Raw genomic sequence first — 14,558 nt, 5'->3', positions numbered from 1 at the left:
AGCCACAAGGCCTCACAGACGGAAGCCGTCCCGCCCTTCTTCCTTGGCTCACTCTCACTCATCAGAGCATGGCAAGAACATGCCAATGGGCTCGCCCTCTGTGCCCTCACTTTATTTCACACTGTCCATCTCCTCCCCTGCTTATACATGTGAACCACACAGGAGCACCACTGCTTGTGTTACTCTTCTTTGTACTTCTCTAATTTCCGACTTGAAAGATATAGCCATTGTAGACAGTATGGAAAACAAACAAGAGTAAGAAAAAAAACACCACACACACACACACACACACACACACACACACACCTATAACCCCATGATCTAGTGACAGGTACTACCTACATTTGGATGTATTTTTCAAAGGTCTTTTTGTCCTAGTATTTAAAAATTTACACCATACTGAGTCAGAAGTGACTCAATGGCAGTGAGTTTTGTTTGTTTGCTGGTTTTTGAGGCAAAAACAAACACAACAATCCCAAAAGCCCCACATAGAGTCTGGGCTTTCCGCTGGCTCCACCCCCGCCTACCCCACCCTCACTTATCAATGTATCACCAGTGGTTTTGATTAACTACAAACTACTTCACCAAATTAATGAATTACAATTCATCCCATTTCCTATTAATGAGTATTTAATTTATTATTATTATTTTAACATCTCCTAATGCTGAGATACACCATCCTCGAACAAAAATCTCGGGCTAGCTCTCTTCTTATTTCCCTTGTTAACAGGCTGTTACAGCTTCATGCTCTTTAAACCTAGTGCCAAACCACCTTTCCTACTACCGGGTGACCACAGCAGCACAGCTTCTGTACTGATGAGATGCTGGCATGTGCTGGTGGCTTGCCTTGAGCCTCTGGCAAGTGTTGGTAGGGCCTCTTCTCTTTGTCTCCAGTTCTGAGCCCAGATGGCTCTGAGTTCCGGCAAAGAGGATAATTTCACCCTGACACGTTAGCAGGACCACGAGTTACCATTCGAGTGTCTCCCATGTGGCTCCACATTTTTATTTCAAGTAAACTCCCATGTCTTTGAGACATAGCCATTGCTATCCTCACTTTACAAATGAGGAAACTGAGGCTAAGATGTTAGATGACTTGATAAAGGCCATACTGTTCAGGAGTGGCCTGCTTGGGATTTGAACCCAAGCTATATGTGACTCCCACGAACCCACAGAGAAATAAGGGGACATGCTGGGAAGTCTGTCCAAGCAGAGAGGTGACAGCGAGGCCTCTGGCTCACCTAGTGTTTCACAGCTTGTGTTCCGGGAGCACTGCCCACTGTCCCTGTCCAGAGAAGACAGCTGCTCATCCGATTTGCTGAGCTTGCCTATGCTGCTGCAGGGGGAAAGGCGAGGGGACTCTCCACCGTAGGAGTGGCTGCCTCCAGACAGACGTCTCTGAGTGTAACAGTCAACATCAAAGTCCTCATGTGGAAACATAAGAAACAGGACCAGTCATTTCTGAGAACCGGTGGCAGAGAGCAGGGAAGAAGGAACTAGTCACTTCACTTAGAGGAGGAGACACCATCAAGCTGAGAAGCCCGTTGGAAAGGCCCGTCTTGGATCTTAAGCAATAAACTGGTGTATCTGTGACTAAAGGGAAAGGAGCCTTTAGGGGTTTGGAGAGTGTGGTGGGGGAACGTTCTGAGGGCAGGCTCCACTTTTCTTAGAAGATGTCCCTTTGGCTACAGCCTCCTTTTCTCCAGCCCCATTTGGTGACACCAACCATGTCTTGGAAACAGAATGAAGGAGTATTGAGAAGACTTCAACACCTCCAAGAGCAATCCTCTCATTCTGACTTCTAACAGTTTTAGAAACCAAATCCCAGAACTCAAGTTCTGACTCAGTCTTCCAGATGGGGCTGCCTTACCTGCCTATTGATTCCAACGGGCAAACTGGAGCCACTGGTAGCTCTACTCATCGGGGCCACCACAGCCACTCGGGTGGGGGACGGAGCGGACTGCCTTTTCTTGGGTGGTAATGCAGGCGGAGGGCTGAAACAGACCAAAACCTACCATCAAACCAAAGAACTCTAACAACATGCTTGAGGGCGAGAGTAGAGTAGGGAATATAGGATTTCTTTTATTATTCAAGTGTTCACACCTGGCTTTCTTTCATCACACTTTCAACCTCTGCCCCACGCATCCATCTGTGTAAAGTCTCCAACAGCGCTCATGTGTGCATGCACGTGCACACACACACACACACCCAGGGCTAAAATCAGAACACCCTCAGTTTAAGCGAATATACTGTACCCATTTTTAATTGGTCAAGGCCAAATGGCAAAGGAAACTTTTGAATTGTGTCAAACTTCTAAAACTCCTAAAGAACAAGGGATTGAGCTCTAAGTTCTTACCATCCTTTTTTTTTGCTTCTCATACCTATTCATCAAATTAACTCATATGTAGGTGGTATTGGGAGCGGGGAGGGGGGTGTTGCTAGAAAAACAGAAATAGTGTGATAGCACTCTTACCTGTTATCGACTACCCGGATGCCAGGTAAAGGGGGTTTTGGAGGTGCGACCTCTTCATCTGTGGAGTCTGGGAGCAGCTCGGTGCACTGTGACATCCCAGCTGTCTTGTTTAGGATTTCCATCTCTCGATCTGTCAAGGGGAGCTCAGACTGGCTGAAGAATGTAACAGAATTTAAGATTACAGATGGTCCTATGAAGATGTAAATGAATGTGGCCAAGGCAAGGGAACGAGAGGGATGAGGTCACGGTTATGGGACAGGCGCTCTCAATACAGGAGCACTTGCAGGGCAGGTAAGGCTTTACATTTGGTTTGATCCTCAACAGGGCCCTGTCTGAGTCCCCTCACTCTCTACACGTCAACTTCTTCAGCTGTAAAAGGAATCCTTAGATGCTTGAACCTTACACTGCTCCCCCACCCCCAACCAAAGCCACTGTCACCATCGAGCCAATTCTGTCTCAGAGACCCTACAGCGCAAGGAGAGCTGCTCCTTTGGCTGTGGAGACTCCAAATCTTTAAAGGAGCAGACAGCTTCATCTTTTCCCCTGGAGCAGCTGGTGGATTTGAACAGCGGGCTTGCTGGTTAGCAGCCCAACACCTGACCCACTATGCCACCAGGGCTCCTCCAATGATCTAAGATGCCAAAGCAAACGCACGGCTATGGAGCTGACTCTAAGGACGGAGTAGAATTGCCCCTGTGGGTTCCTGGTGATCTAACCCAAACTCTCACTGCCATCGAGTCAATGCTGACTCACAGGGACCCCTTGTGAGTTTCTGAGACTGTGACTGCTCAGGCAGTAGAAAGCCCAGTCTTTCTCCCTCGGAGCTGCTGGTGGCTTTGAACTGCCGACCAGGTGGCTCACAGTCCAGTGCTTAACCACTACACCACCAGAGTTCCATTCAGGTGACCTAAAGGTTCCTAAAATGCTCCGAGTTTATGTTTCCTATTTTCACCAGGGCCTTGTACTAAAAATTGTTGCAAGGCATTAACATGTTCGTATCATCCTCAGTTTAGTTTCTTGGTAAAGGTATTACAAAAATGTCAATGGTCTCGAGACAACCCCCCAAATGCAACCTGGAAAGGTTCTTTCTGACCATGCTATGAAGCTGGTGGGGAAAAGTCCACACCAACCTGAGATCTACTCACATCGCATATTTAAACTCGAGATCAGGCAGCACTCCACAATGTGTGTGAAGTATACAGATTTGAAAGTGATACAGACCCTCCTCCCAAACTTATCACTGAAGGAGAAGAAATGCAGGCCCCACTGTGTAGACTGGGTGTCCTGGGCACTCACCCATCAGGTTTGCAGGCTGGGGAGCTGGGCTTCACTGGGCTTGTTGGAGATGGATGCCCTTGCTTCTCGATGATGAGTCTGACCAGCTCCTGCACCAGAGACGAGCAATGAATCCCGGGGAGAGTGGCCTTTTATCACCCACGTTAGGCCACTTGTCTGTCCTGCTGCATCTAATTTTTGTGCCTATAGATTTCCTAATCACCATAAATTCAAGTATTCTTTAACTCAGGGCCTCTGCGGGCCTTCTCAAACTCTCCCCTACTCTCCTGAACTACCTTCACAGCATGCTAAGATCTTTCACACACACAAGCACTTCCCCTCTTGGAAGGGGGAAATGATAAACCTTGTTGTCTCAAAATGACTACTCATATCGAACAAATAAAATCCCCAGTAGGGTCACTTTCCAGTCACTCTGTGAGGGAAAGACTACATCTGAGTTTCCCAATGCTGTGACATGATGCATATGACGACAATGCCCAGTGAGTCAAAGTTCGGCTGGGGGAGAGAGCTGTCAAAGTGAGCTGGTGATGGGTGTGGTAGCAACTGGTACTCCTTCATGACTGTTTGAGGGTCTTTGCCAATGAACAGAACGTTCTGGACATTTTACCAGCAGAAGACACAATTTTAGAATCATTGCAATATCAAACATAAGGGAGTAAACTATACCATCACACACAGATGGGGTGGGGTAGGGGTGGGGGTGTGCGCACGCGCACAGGAGGTAGTGACAATGAAGAAAGCCATTTTCAAATCACTGTCAAACAATAAAAGGTCAAGACCTACTTGCAAGTTGTCAATTAGAAACTTGAGTTTCGACAGCTGCATGTATTCATGTAAGCATTACTCAAAAACCCCATCACTTGCGCAGCCAATCTGCACCCTACAATGACGGTTTATTTATCTTACTTTTGTCTGCTCTTCATATGAAAGGAATAGTATATATGCTTTTCTTCAACATCTCTGATATATAAAGCACATATCATTAAAATCACCTTTCAAAGTGTATAATTTTTCATATGTACACACAGCGGTGCAAACATCCATATATCAATTTGGAGCTACTTTCATCTCTCTAAAAGGAAACTCTGCTCCCATCAACAGTCATCCTCATTGACCCCTGGCCACTTGGTCCTTTTGTTTCTTTTCACTGCTGAGTAGTTAATTTTCCAATGTGTGTACAGCCATGATTTATCTAGTCTCTTGTCTTTGAAAAAAACATTTTATTGTGGTTTGAGGGAAAGTTCACGTCCCAGGCCTGAAGGACACCTAAGGGCCAGAGTCTCAGGGGTGCTAACCATCTCTATCAGACCAGTAAGCCTGTTCTTTTTTCTGACTTTGAATTTTGTTCTACATTTACCTTCCATTCTGCCTACGATTTTCTGTGGTGATCTCAATCAGAGTGGATGGCAACGAAAGCCAGGCAATTTGCTCATTCTTCTATCTCAAGCTACTGGCCGCTATGGTTCACGTGGTCCAACAGTTTTCTGGACTAACTGTCTCCTTGGTTCTTTGATATGATTGATTCATTTACTTAGGTCTAATGAGAAGCTTCAGCATAAACAACTATTTCTACATTTATGGGAGAGGCAGAAATAGATTCAAGAGAGTAATATTGAGGTGTGCCTCCAAATCAGAGACTGCAAAACTTCTTCAAACTAAATAAAAAAGTATGTACAATGGAACACAAGAGATTGTTAGGTTGCTAAAGTAAACAAAAACCAACCAAAGAAACCTAAAAAGGGAACAACACTGAAGAAGTATCAAAGAAGAACTTCAGGGAGAGGGTACGTCTGATCAGAGCACACAGGAGCAAACGAGGAGGGAAGGAGACAGTGGAGTACATCCTGGCCCACCAAGCCCCGAGGACGATATTCCTGCTCAGAGCAGCCAATGCACAGAGAGGATCAGAGGACCCCACCATGAGACATGTTGTCTCACTGACCCATAGACTATGGGGAATAACACTGGAGACACAGTGTGGGAATTGTGCCCCATCTGTACTCACCACACGCTAAGGGCATGCAATAGAGCTGCAAGGGGAGCAATGCAATGAAGTCCCTGGGGAATACCAAAAATAGACTTTGGGTCCAGGGCATGGCACCCCATCAGGCTCGACCAGAAAATACCCCTAAAGGTCAACAAAGAGACCTGGAACTATTTATAGATGTTTCTTTTCCTTTTTTGGGTTGTTTGTTTGTTTGTTTTTCCTTTGCTATGTCTTGTTTTTGTGCTTATTACTGTCTCTGCATGTCTACCCAGGTAAGAGAGGCAAGATAAACAATCAGGGGGAGAAAACAATGGGACCGATGATTGGGGGGCAGGGGTGTGTGATACAGGAGAGGGGTAGGCGCGGGAAAGGAAGTGGGTGTTAACAAACCTAGGGACAAGGGAACATCAAGTGATCTAAAATCGATGGTGAAGAGGGCATCGGACGTCTGGTGGGGCTTGATCAAGGGCAAGGTAACTGAGAGGAATTACTGAAATCTGAATGAAACCCGAATATGCTAGTGGGTCAAGAGGAAAGGAAAAGGAAAAAGAGGAAAGAACTAGGATGCAAAGGGCATTTATAGAGCTCTAAATACAGACATGTACATATGTAAATATATTTATGTATGATAGGGAAATAGATCTATGTACATGTATGTATAGGTATAGTATTAAGTTAGCAGATGGACATTGGGCCTCTACTCAAGTACTCCCTCAAGGCAAGAACACTTTGTTCTATTAACCTGGCATTACGTGATGCTCACCTTCTCACAAGATCACTGAAGACAAAGCGGGTACATAAGCAAATGTGGTGAAGAAAGCTGATGGTGTCTGGCTATCCAAAGATATAGCATCTGGGTCTTAAAGGCTTGAAGATAAACAAGCGGCCATGTAGCTGAGAAGCAACAAAGTTCACATGGAAGAAGCACACCTACCTGTGTGATTATGAGGGGTCAATGGGATCAGGTATCAGGCATCAAAGGCCCAGAATAAAAAATCATATCCATGTGAGGGGGAGTGCGGAGTGGAAAACTCAAAGTCCATCTGTAGACAATTGGACATCCCTTCATAGAAGGGTTTCAAGGAAGAGACAAGCCAGTCAGGGTGCAGTAGAGCACCAATGAAACAAACAACTTTCCTCTAGTTTTTAATGTTCTGCCCCACCCCCATCATAACCTCAATTCTACCTCACAAATCGGACTACACCAGAGCATGCACATAGGTACAGTTAAGAGCTGGAAACACAGGGAATCCAGGACAGATAACGCTGCCCCCACCAGGACCAATAATGAGAGTAGCAATACCAAGAGGGTAAGGGTAAAGGCGGGGGCAGAAAGGGGGAACCGATCACAATGATCTCCATATAATCCCCTCTCAGGGGGATGGACAACAGAAAAGTGGGTGAAGGGAGACATCGGTCAGTACAAGACATGAAAAAATAATTTATAACTTATCAAGAGTTCATGAGGGAGGGAGGGAGGGAAGAAGGGAGAGTGGGAGAAGGAGATAAAATGAGGAAAGTAGAAAGCAAATGTTTTGAATATGAAAATAGCAATGAATGTACAGATGTGCTTGATGCAATGGATGTATGTATGGATTGTGATAAGAGTTGTAAGAGTTCCCAATAAAATGACTTAAAAACAAAAAACAAGATTGTCAATAAAACATACAAGCTTCTTAAGCTTTGCTAGTAATAGAAGCTTCTGGCACAGGGAGTGGGATTAATAGTTTGGGCAGCCTTCCCAGAGGATAACTTGTCAGAATATGTCAAAAGCACTGGATGTTGCATTCTGCTTATCCAAACTTTTGCCTAAGGAAATGTCAAGGATGTGCGCAAAAATGAAGTCATAGAGGACGGTCACCATGACACTATTTATCAAAGATAGATAAAATTTAGACTATTCACTAGTCCATAATTAAACACTCAATACAGGGACTGATGACATAAATTATACTGCAAAAACCTGGGACATCGCACTGCTATTAAAAACAAAAGTTATAATAAGAATATGTAATTACATGGAAGGACTTTCTGAACATAATATTAAGTAAAAAAAAATAACCCCATGTGGTACACTGGTGTATGCATTATCAGTTTATTTTTGAACACAGATAAAAACCAAGAATATAAGTACACAACAAAAAATAAAGGCTATGAAACACCCCCTATCTTCATGTTTTTATTTCTATTTTCTACAATGAGCATGATTTACTTCGGAAATAGTAAAAACCAGTAACTAAAAGCATATATTCTATCTAGTCCAAATAAGTGTCATTCCATTGTAGAGTAGCGAAAGAACCACCGTGGGGAAAGGTACAGAACAAAGACCTCTCAGGGACAATGACTAGAAGCAAACGGAAAGCCGACATTCTATACTGCTAACATGATGTGGAAGTGAAATGAAACCTCACACATTTTTAAAGGAATAGCTGCCGAGCAGGGGATGACTCAAAAATCGATGTAACTGAATCATGGTGCCGGTGAAGAATAGGGAAAGTGCCCTGGACTGCCAAAAGAACAAATCTGTTTTGGAAGTAGTTCAGAGGGGAATCTTAGAGGCAAGGAAGGCAAGACTTTCATCTCACTACTTTGGACATGTTATCAGCAGAGACAAGTCCCTGGACCAGGACGTCATGCTCGGCAAAGTCGGCAAACAGCAGGAAGACCCTTGTCTTGACAAGAGGGATCAGCACAGTGGCTGCAACAATGGGCTCAAACCTAACAACTGTGAGGCTGGCACATGACCAGGTGGTGCTTTGTTCTGTTGTCCATAGGATTGTTGTGAGTCAGAACCAACTCACTGGCACCTCACAACAAGAAAAACCACAATATCAGTTAACAGACAGGACGAGGTTGGAGAGAAGACAGACTAAGCAAATTAGACTATAACAGTTAGTGTGGGGATAGCCTGGAGGAGGGTGGGAGAGGCAACACTTTCTGTACAGCTACTTACCAGGCCACTTGGAGAGCACACTAGAATCAAAGGAAATCAGAGGGAGCCAGACCAAAGTGATTGGAAAGCCCCACCTTCAAGTTCACCCTTCTTTAGGCACAGGGACAAAGACAAAACCAAAATCTGTTTCTCTTGAGCTGATTCTGACAGAACCCTCCAGGACAGAGTAGAACTGGCCCACAGGGTTTTCACAGCTATAAATCTTCCCAGAAGCAGACTGCGACATCTTTCTCCCTCGGAGCAGCTGGTGGGTTCAAACCACTGACCTTTTGGTCAGCACCCATACTTAACCTGCTTCTAGGTAGGGCAAAGGAACAGAGAGAAAGCCTGCACACATTTTTATTGGCTGACGTAGGGGGTGGAATTCCTCCAATTCTTCATTGATTCACGAGCAATTATAATTAGATTGTCATCTTTCTGGAGAAGCAGCTGTGCAAACTCAACTAATGAGTGATGGCCAAAGAATCATGGAGTGGCAGGCACACATGTGCAAGCATGCACCCAAATTCCAAGACGGCGTCCTGACTGCAGCACCTCTCCCAACTGGCCTAGGCTTGAAAAGAGGGTGGCAAAAAGGGCAGGCAGCTTTTTAAAGTCACCACCAGCCTCTCAGTCCAAACAGACTAGCTAGCAGGTCATTAGTCTCAACTTGCCTCATCTATCACGGGCAGAGAAGAACTCTTTAAATTTGCAAGTGTCTCCCCAATAAAAGTATTAAAAACATTAAACATTTTTTTTGCACGTGTCTGGCTACTGTGTAGACAACTGCATGTCAGCCAGGAGCTGCCAAAAGGACAAATCTGTTTTGGAAGAAGTTCAGCCAGAATCTTAGAGGCAAGGATGGCAATTGTAACTTGGCATGAGCCCAACTCTTCCAACTGAAGGTCTCCGTCTTCTCTGTGGTCGAAGATGCTGGTTCCTTTGGGATTTGTGCTCTTGACAGATGATAGCAGCAGGGCTGGTGGACCTCTGCTGAGGGATGTGTCTTCCTGGGCAACTAATGTATATCAAGTGCCCAGGTCAGTCTGGCATGCAGCAGGTGCCCCATACATACTTGTAGAAACCCAGTCAAGCGAGAGCCATTTCATTTGGGTTTGTGTGTCTGGTTCAACTCCTAATTGAGGCATGGGTACAAGAACCCGCTTCAGGGTGTGTCTGAAGCCCATCTTGGTGACCTGACTCACAGCCCGAGAGCATCACAGTTGGGAGGCAGGTACAGCCTAAGGAAGTTGGCACAATTCAGTGTTTCTACAATTTAGAGGAGGGGAGAAAATATTTTGTTTCAAAATAAAGTACTACAAATTTTACTGTTGGTGACACGCACAAGATGACAGTGATTCTTACAGGGAAGAGAAGAGGCACCACAATTTCTGGCAGGGATGGTGGCATTTTCTGTCATCTTGTGGCTTGAATTAAAAGCCAGCACTTAATTGGACCAACAACGGGTCCAATTAGTTCATGGATCATTAGCTCTCTAAAGTCAAAAAGAGTATTTTCTAAATATGGAATACTTCTTTCCACATTGATTTTGATGCATCTTGAAAACAATCAAAGCCCTGAGAAAGCTTCCATGACCTTCCAGGAGTTTTATAATAGGTCTGGTGCCTGAGCTCGAGAAAAAGCGCGGTGCTACCCATCTTCACAACTTCTTGTGGGCACTAAGACAGAGGCACAGCCTGCGTTAAGGAAAGTGCTCCTGACAAAGCACCCACTGGCACCACCAAACCCTTAAGACTCACTCCCCCATTACAAGGCCTTCAAGGTCAGACTCAGTTTCTAGATCCGGACTACAGGGGGACCATCCTTTAACTGAAGTACAGTTATACAACTCTTGGCCTGCAAAGGCCCTATCCGGATTTATTTGTTGATTCTGTCATTTGCTCCCTCCTGTGAGTCTCCCGTGTTTGGGACCAGAGCCCAACGAGACAGGAACACAATGCCTGTACCAGCCACTTTTCAAAGACAAATTCTTCAGACACCTTGGGTAGTCTGGCCACCAAGAACACTGAGTACAGTCCAATGGAGGCGTTTCCTGTAAAGAAACCACAGGGCGTTGGACCCAATGTGTTATTTTTAAATGGTGACCAAAAAGGGACCTTCTCTGCCCACACATCCTCACTGGTACAAAAAACAGCAACAGAACAGAGGTATTCCTTCTTATGTGCAATCAAGAAGGGATAAAGCATGAAGCACTCAGTTCGGAAAAACAAACTGTGGTTGCAACTGACTCCTGAAATCCGCTCCGGGAGGGTCCAGTTCCTCTCCACTCACCAGGCCCAGTTGGCAATTCTGTCCAGGTTAAAAGCAAGTAAACCAGAGGCAGTCTCCAATTGTCCTCCACAGCAAGTCGATGACAAGAGGACCACTGACCTCGTCTGTACCGCAGAGGAATGGGGGAGGGCAGCTTTGCTTCCCCCAAAGGTCAGTGAAGTGGTTGGTGCAAGGAAGAAGCTATCATCACTAATAGAATAGCTTGCAGGAGTCACGGGGGGCCGGGTGGGGGTGGGGTAAAAGGACTCCAAAGAAGCTTTCAGATAATTGAAAGGCAAAACAAAAGCTCTCTTGACCTTTGAACTAATCAGTAAAATGAAGCAGGGCAATAAGGCCCAGAAAGAACATGTGCTTCAAATGAAAAGAGCTGCTGCTGCCACCACACCTTATGTGTATAGAACAGAGTCCTACACCAAATGCCCCCGAGCATTTTATATATATATTAGCAAATGTGCACATATACACATATAATTATATACATACATGTCAGCACATGTTTGTGTAGTGTTTTCTGTTAGAAATTTATTATATTTTTGGTAAATTTATATGGAATTTCACAGAAAACAGGTTGGGAGGAAGTTGTTAGAGGGAAGAGAAATCACTTACTTTAAGCTACCATATTAATATTAATAAGGCACCAACAAAACAAAGTAATCCAACAAACAAAAAACCCCAAACTCAGTATCATGGAGTCACTCTGACTCATAGTGACCCTATAAGGCAGACTAGAGCCGCTCCTGTGGGTTTCCAAGACTGAATCTTTATGGGAGCAGAAAGCCTTGTTAGGTAGTTAGAACAGGGACTAGGGTGTCCCTGCATTTGCTCAGTAATAACAGCCCCCCGGCCAGGAAGAGGTGGGATGCCTTGGTGGGTGGTATACTTGGACTGGCCCATCTAGGCTAGGTGAATTTAATTCAGCCAATGGAGTCAACCAGTATTGTTGACCACGCCTGAAAAGGCAGGATCCAGAGCCCACTTTCACCCCCCACCCCATCTCTCAGACTGTAGCGGTGATCTCTTTTGGCCCACCAACCAGGCTTCAGAGTGAATTCTTTCTCACGCGAAGCCAAAGACCAAGGCTTTTCCCAACAGCCTCATCTTTCTTCCTCTGATCAACAGATGGGTTTGACCCCTTGACTTGGGCATTAGCAGCCAGATGTGTAACCCACTCTGCCACTAGAACTCCCTGGAAAACCAACAAGAGCCCCCACAAAGCTTGAAAAACTTGACAATATTTTGAATAGCAAAAAGTTCAATTATGTATAATAGGTGTTTCTGTTTTGTTTTTTTTAAAAAAAGCAGTAGAATACGTAAAAACAAACTAAATTGAAACACACACATATATATAAAACCCATAAAAAATAAAAGCTTCCACCTCTGGATACATTTGACAAAGGCTACTGCTCCATATTTACTTCTGTGGGTTGTAACTATATACATGAGTATAGAAGAGCACATACGGCCTTCAGTAGAGGTTAACCTCAATATATAGAAAACAAAGGTTTTCACAGCTGGATCAAATAAACAACATCATCATATGGGAATAGAAGGCTTGAGCTTTCAAGGATTTCATCTCACTTGGAACCATAACCAACACTACAAGAAGCAGCCATTAAGGAATCAATTTGTTTTTTAAAATTTTCACCCAAATCACAATAAAAGTAAAAACAAAAAAAGTACAGTTGCCCGTCCAAAGGGGAAGAATTCATTCTGTGGGGTCCCAGTGCTCCATACACAACTGGCATACAGTAACTCTTAGACCAGTTTTTACTGATCATACTCGTGGAGGTAGTTAAGATACAGGTTTGATGAAATTTAATTAAAAACCTTCATGGTGCTCAAAATGGATTGGAAATATCATAAATTCACGCTGGGTTTAGTCTTTACAAAAAGAAACATGTATTCTCTAGCTCTGTTCACTGAAAAGTAATGAGCAGCCTTAGTACTCAGATTGTGGTCTCGAAATCCCATTTCTCAATATTAGGAACCTGAGCACCTTAGAGGAATGCCTGATTACTCTTAGGACATTCGGAAGATGACTTACAACTCAATAATAAAAAGACAATTAACGCAATTTAAAGATGAACAAAGGTTCTGATAAACATGTCTCTAAACAGGATACAAACTCCTCTTTTAGTCTTGCTCATTATCTGATATTCCCCATTTACAACAATAGTGAAAAACCTAAGGGATTGCTTGTGTGTTAATAAGGAGGTGGGCATGGCTCTAATAGGTGTGGAGTTACCCCTCCCTCAAGGAGGGTTCTTGGGCAGCGTCTGGATAGCTAGGCCTTACAGCCCTGTACCCTCTTCTCCCTCCTGCTGGAGGGGGTGCTGCATCCAGCTGCAGTGCAGTGGCCACCGCCTCTGGCCAAACTCACAGGCAGCATCAAACCAGTTTTGAGTTCCCAATTCCAATGTGGCTTGAGGCCCATTGCTGTGGGGTGGGAAAAGAGAGCAAGAAAGAGGCATAGGTGAGGGCAAGGTATCTGGAAGAAATGCTTGTGAGCTAAGTGGAAGAACTAGGCTCCCTTCCCCCCGCCCCCAAAACACACACACAGGAAAACCTGAACCTCAGTGCTCTGTCAAGCCTGAGGCAGAGCAGGCTCCTTCATGGTGCACACTGGGCGCACACGGGTCTTGCAGGGGTGGGAGTGGAGCCATGGAGGCGGCTCTTAGAGGGAAGCTGTGACCCAGAAAAGACGGAAGGGGAAGTGGTTACGCTGTGGGCCCTCTATCACATAGCCCAGCTTTATTCGGCTTTGGCTCCTCCAAGCCTTCTTCTCCAGAGAAATCATTATAACTGAACTTGTCCCGTTGGCAAGTGCAACAGTAAATCTCAGCTATTAGTATTTCTATGATCATATTTTCTAAATTAAAAAAAATCATACAAATGGATGGGTTGAAAACAGATAAAACCAAACACAATACAACAACAACAAATACTCAAACCCTGTTTTTGCACAAGTGTGTGGATGGTGAGGAGTAATAGTCAATGAACACATACAAAGATGTTCAGCATCATCAGCCATTGCTGTTAATTGCTATTGAGTCAATTCAACTCAGTGACCCCATATACTTATTACAGCATCCCACTCATTGCAATCAAGTTGATGCCGATGCATAGTGACTCTACAGGGCAGGGTAGAACTGCCCCTGTGAGTTTCTGAAATTTTAGCTCTTTACGGGAGTAGAAAGCCCTGTCTTTCTCCTGAGGAGAGGCTGGTGGTTTCAAATGAATGACTTCGGTTAGTAGTCCAACACTGACTAACCACCTTACCACCAGGGCTCCTATGTTAGAGACCAGATGTGGTTTGGCAGAAGAAGACTGATTGCCAGGCCTTTTCTTCTTCCTCATCACTGGATAAATTCAAACAACAACTTTTAGGTGAGCAGCTGAGAGCAAATAGTCTGCGCCAGCTAGGGGCCTTCTCCCGTCCTCAGTCTTTGTGGCCACCCAGCAGCTGTTGCTGCTCTGTGCTTGTGCGTGGATTCAATGCACCGGGGCTTTCTAGGCTGGAGGTCAGCTGCCCCATAGGGTTTCTTAGCCTGTGATCTTTAAGAAGCAGATAGCCAGGTCTT

The 14,558-nt window shown here is 44.8% G+C and overlaps 1 protein-coding gene across 4 annotated transcripts in view; it reads right to left on the bottom strand.

Annotated features, from left to right (window-relative positions):
* Nucleotides 1-14,558, bottom strand: part of RAPGEF1 (Rap guanine nucleotide exchange factor 1) — a 162,168-nt gene that overhangs the window by 42,213 nt on the left and 105,397 nt on the right. For all 4 annotated transcript variants that reach the window (XM_075560592.1, XM_075560593.1, XM_075560589.1 and 1 more), the window contains 4 exons: nucleotides 3,767-3,855; nucleotides 2,471-2,623; nucleotides 1,868-1,991; nucleotides 1,239-1,422 (listed from right to left, as the gene is read on the bottom strand). In XM_075560592.1, coding sequence (XP_075416707.1) covers nucleotides 1,239-1,422; nucleotides 1,868-1,991; nucleotides 2,471-2,623; nucleotides 3,767-3,855 — 550 coding nt within the window. The remainder of the gene's footprint in view (nucleotides 1-1,238; nucleotides 1,423-1,867; nucleotides 1,992-2,470; nucleotides 2,624-3,766; nucleotides 3,856-14,558) is intronic.

Source organism: Tenrec ecaudatus, chromosome 10 (genome assembly GCF_050624435.1).
Source record: "Tenrec ecaudatus isolate mTenEca1 chromosome 10, mTenEca1.hap1, whole genome shotgun sequence".
Classification (NCBI taxonomy): Eukaryota; Metazoa; Chordata; class Mammalia; order Afrosoricida; family Tenrecidae; genus Tenrec; species Tenrec ecaudatus.
This window is presented reverse-complemented; position numbering and strand designations above follow the sequence as displayed.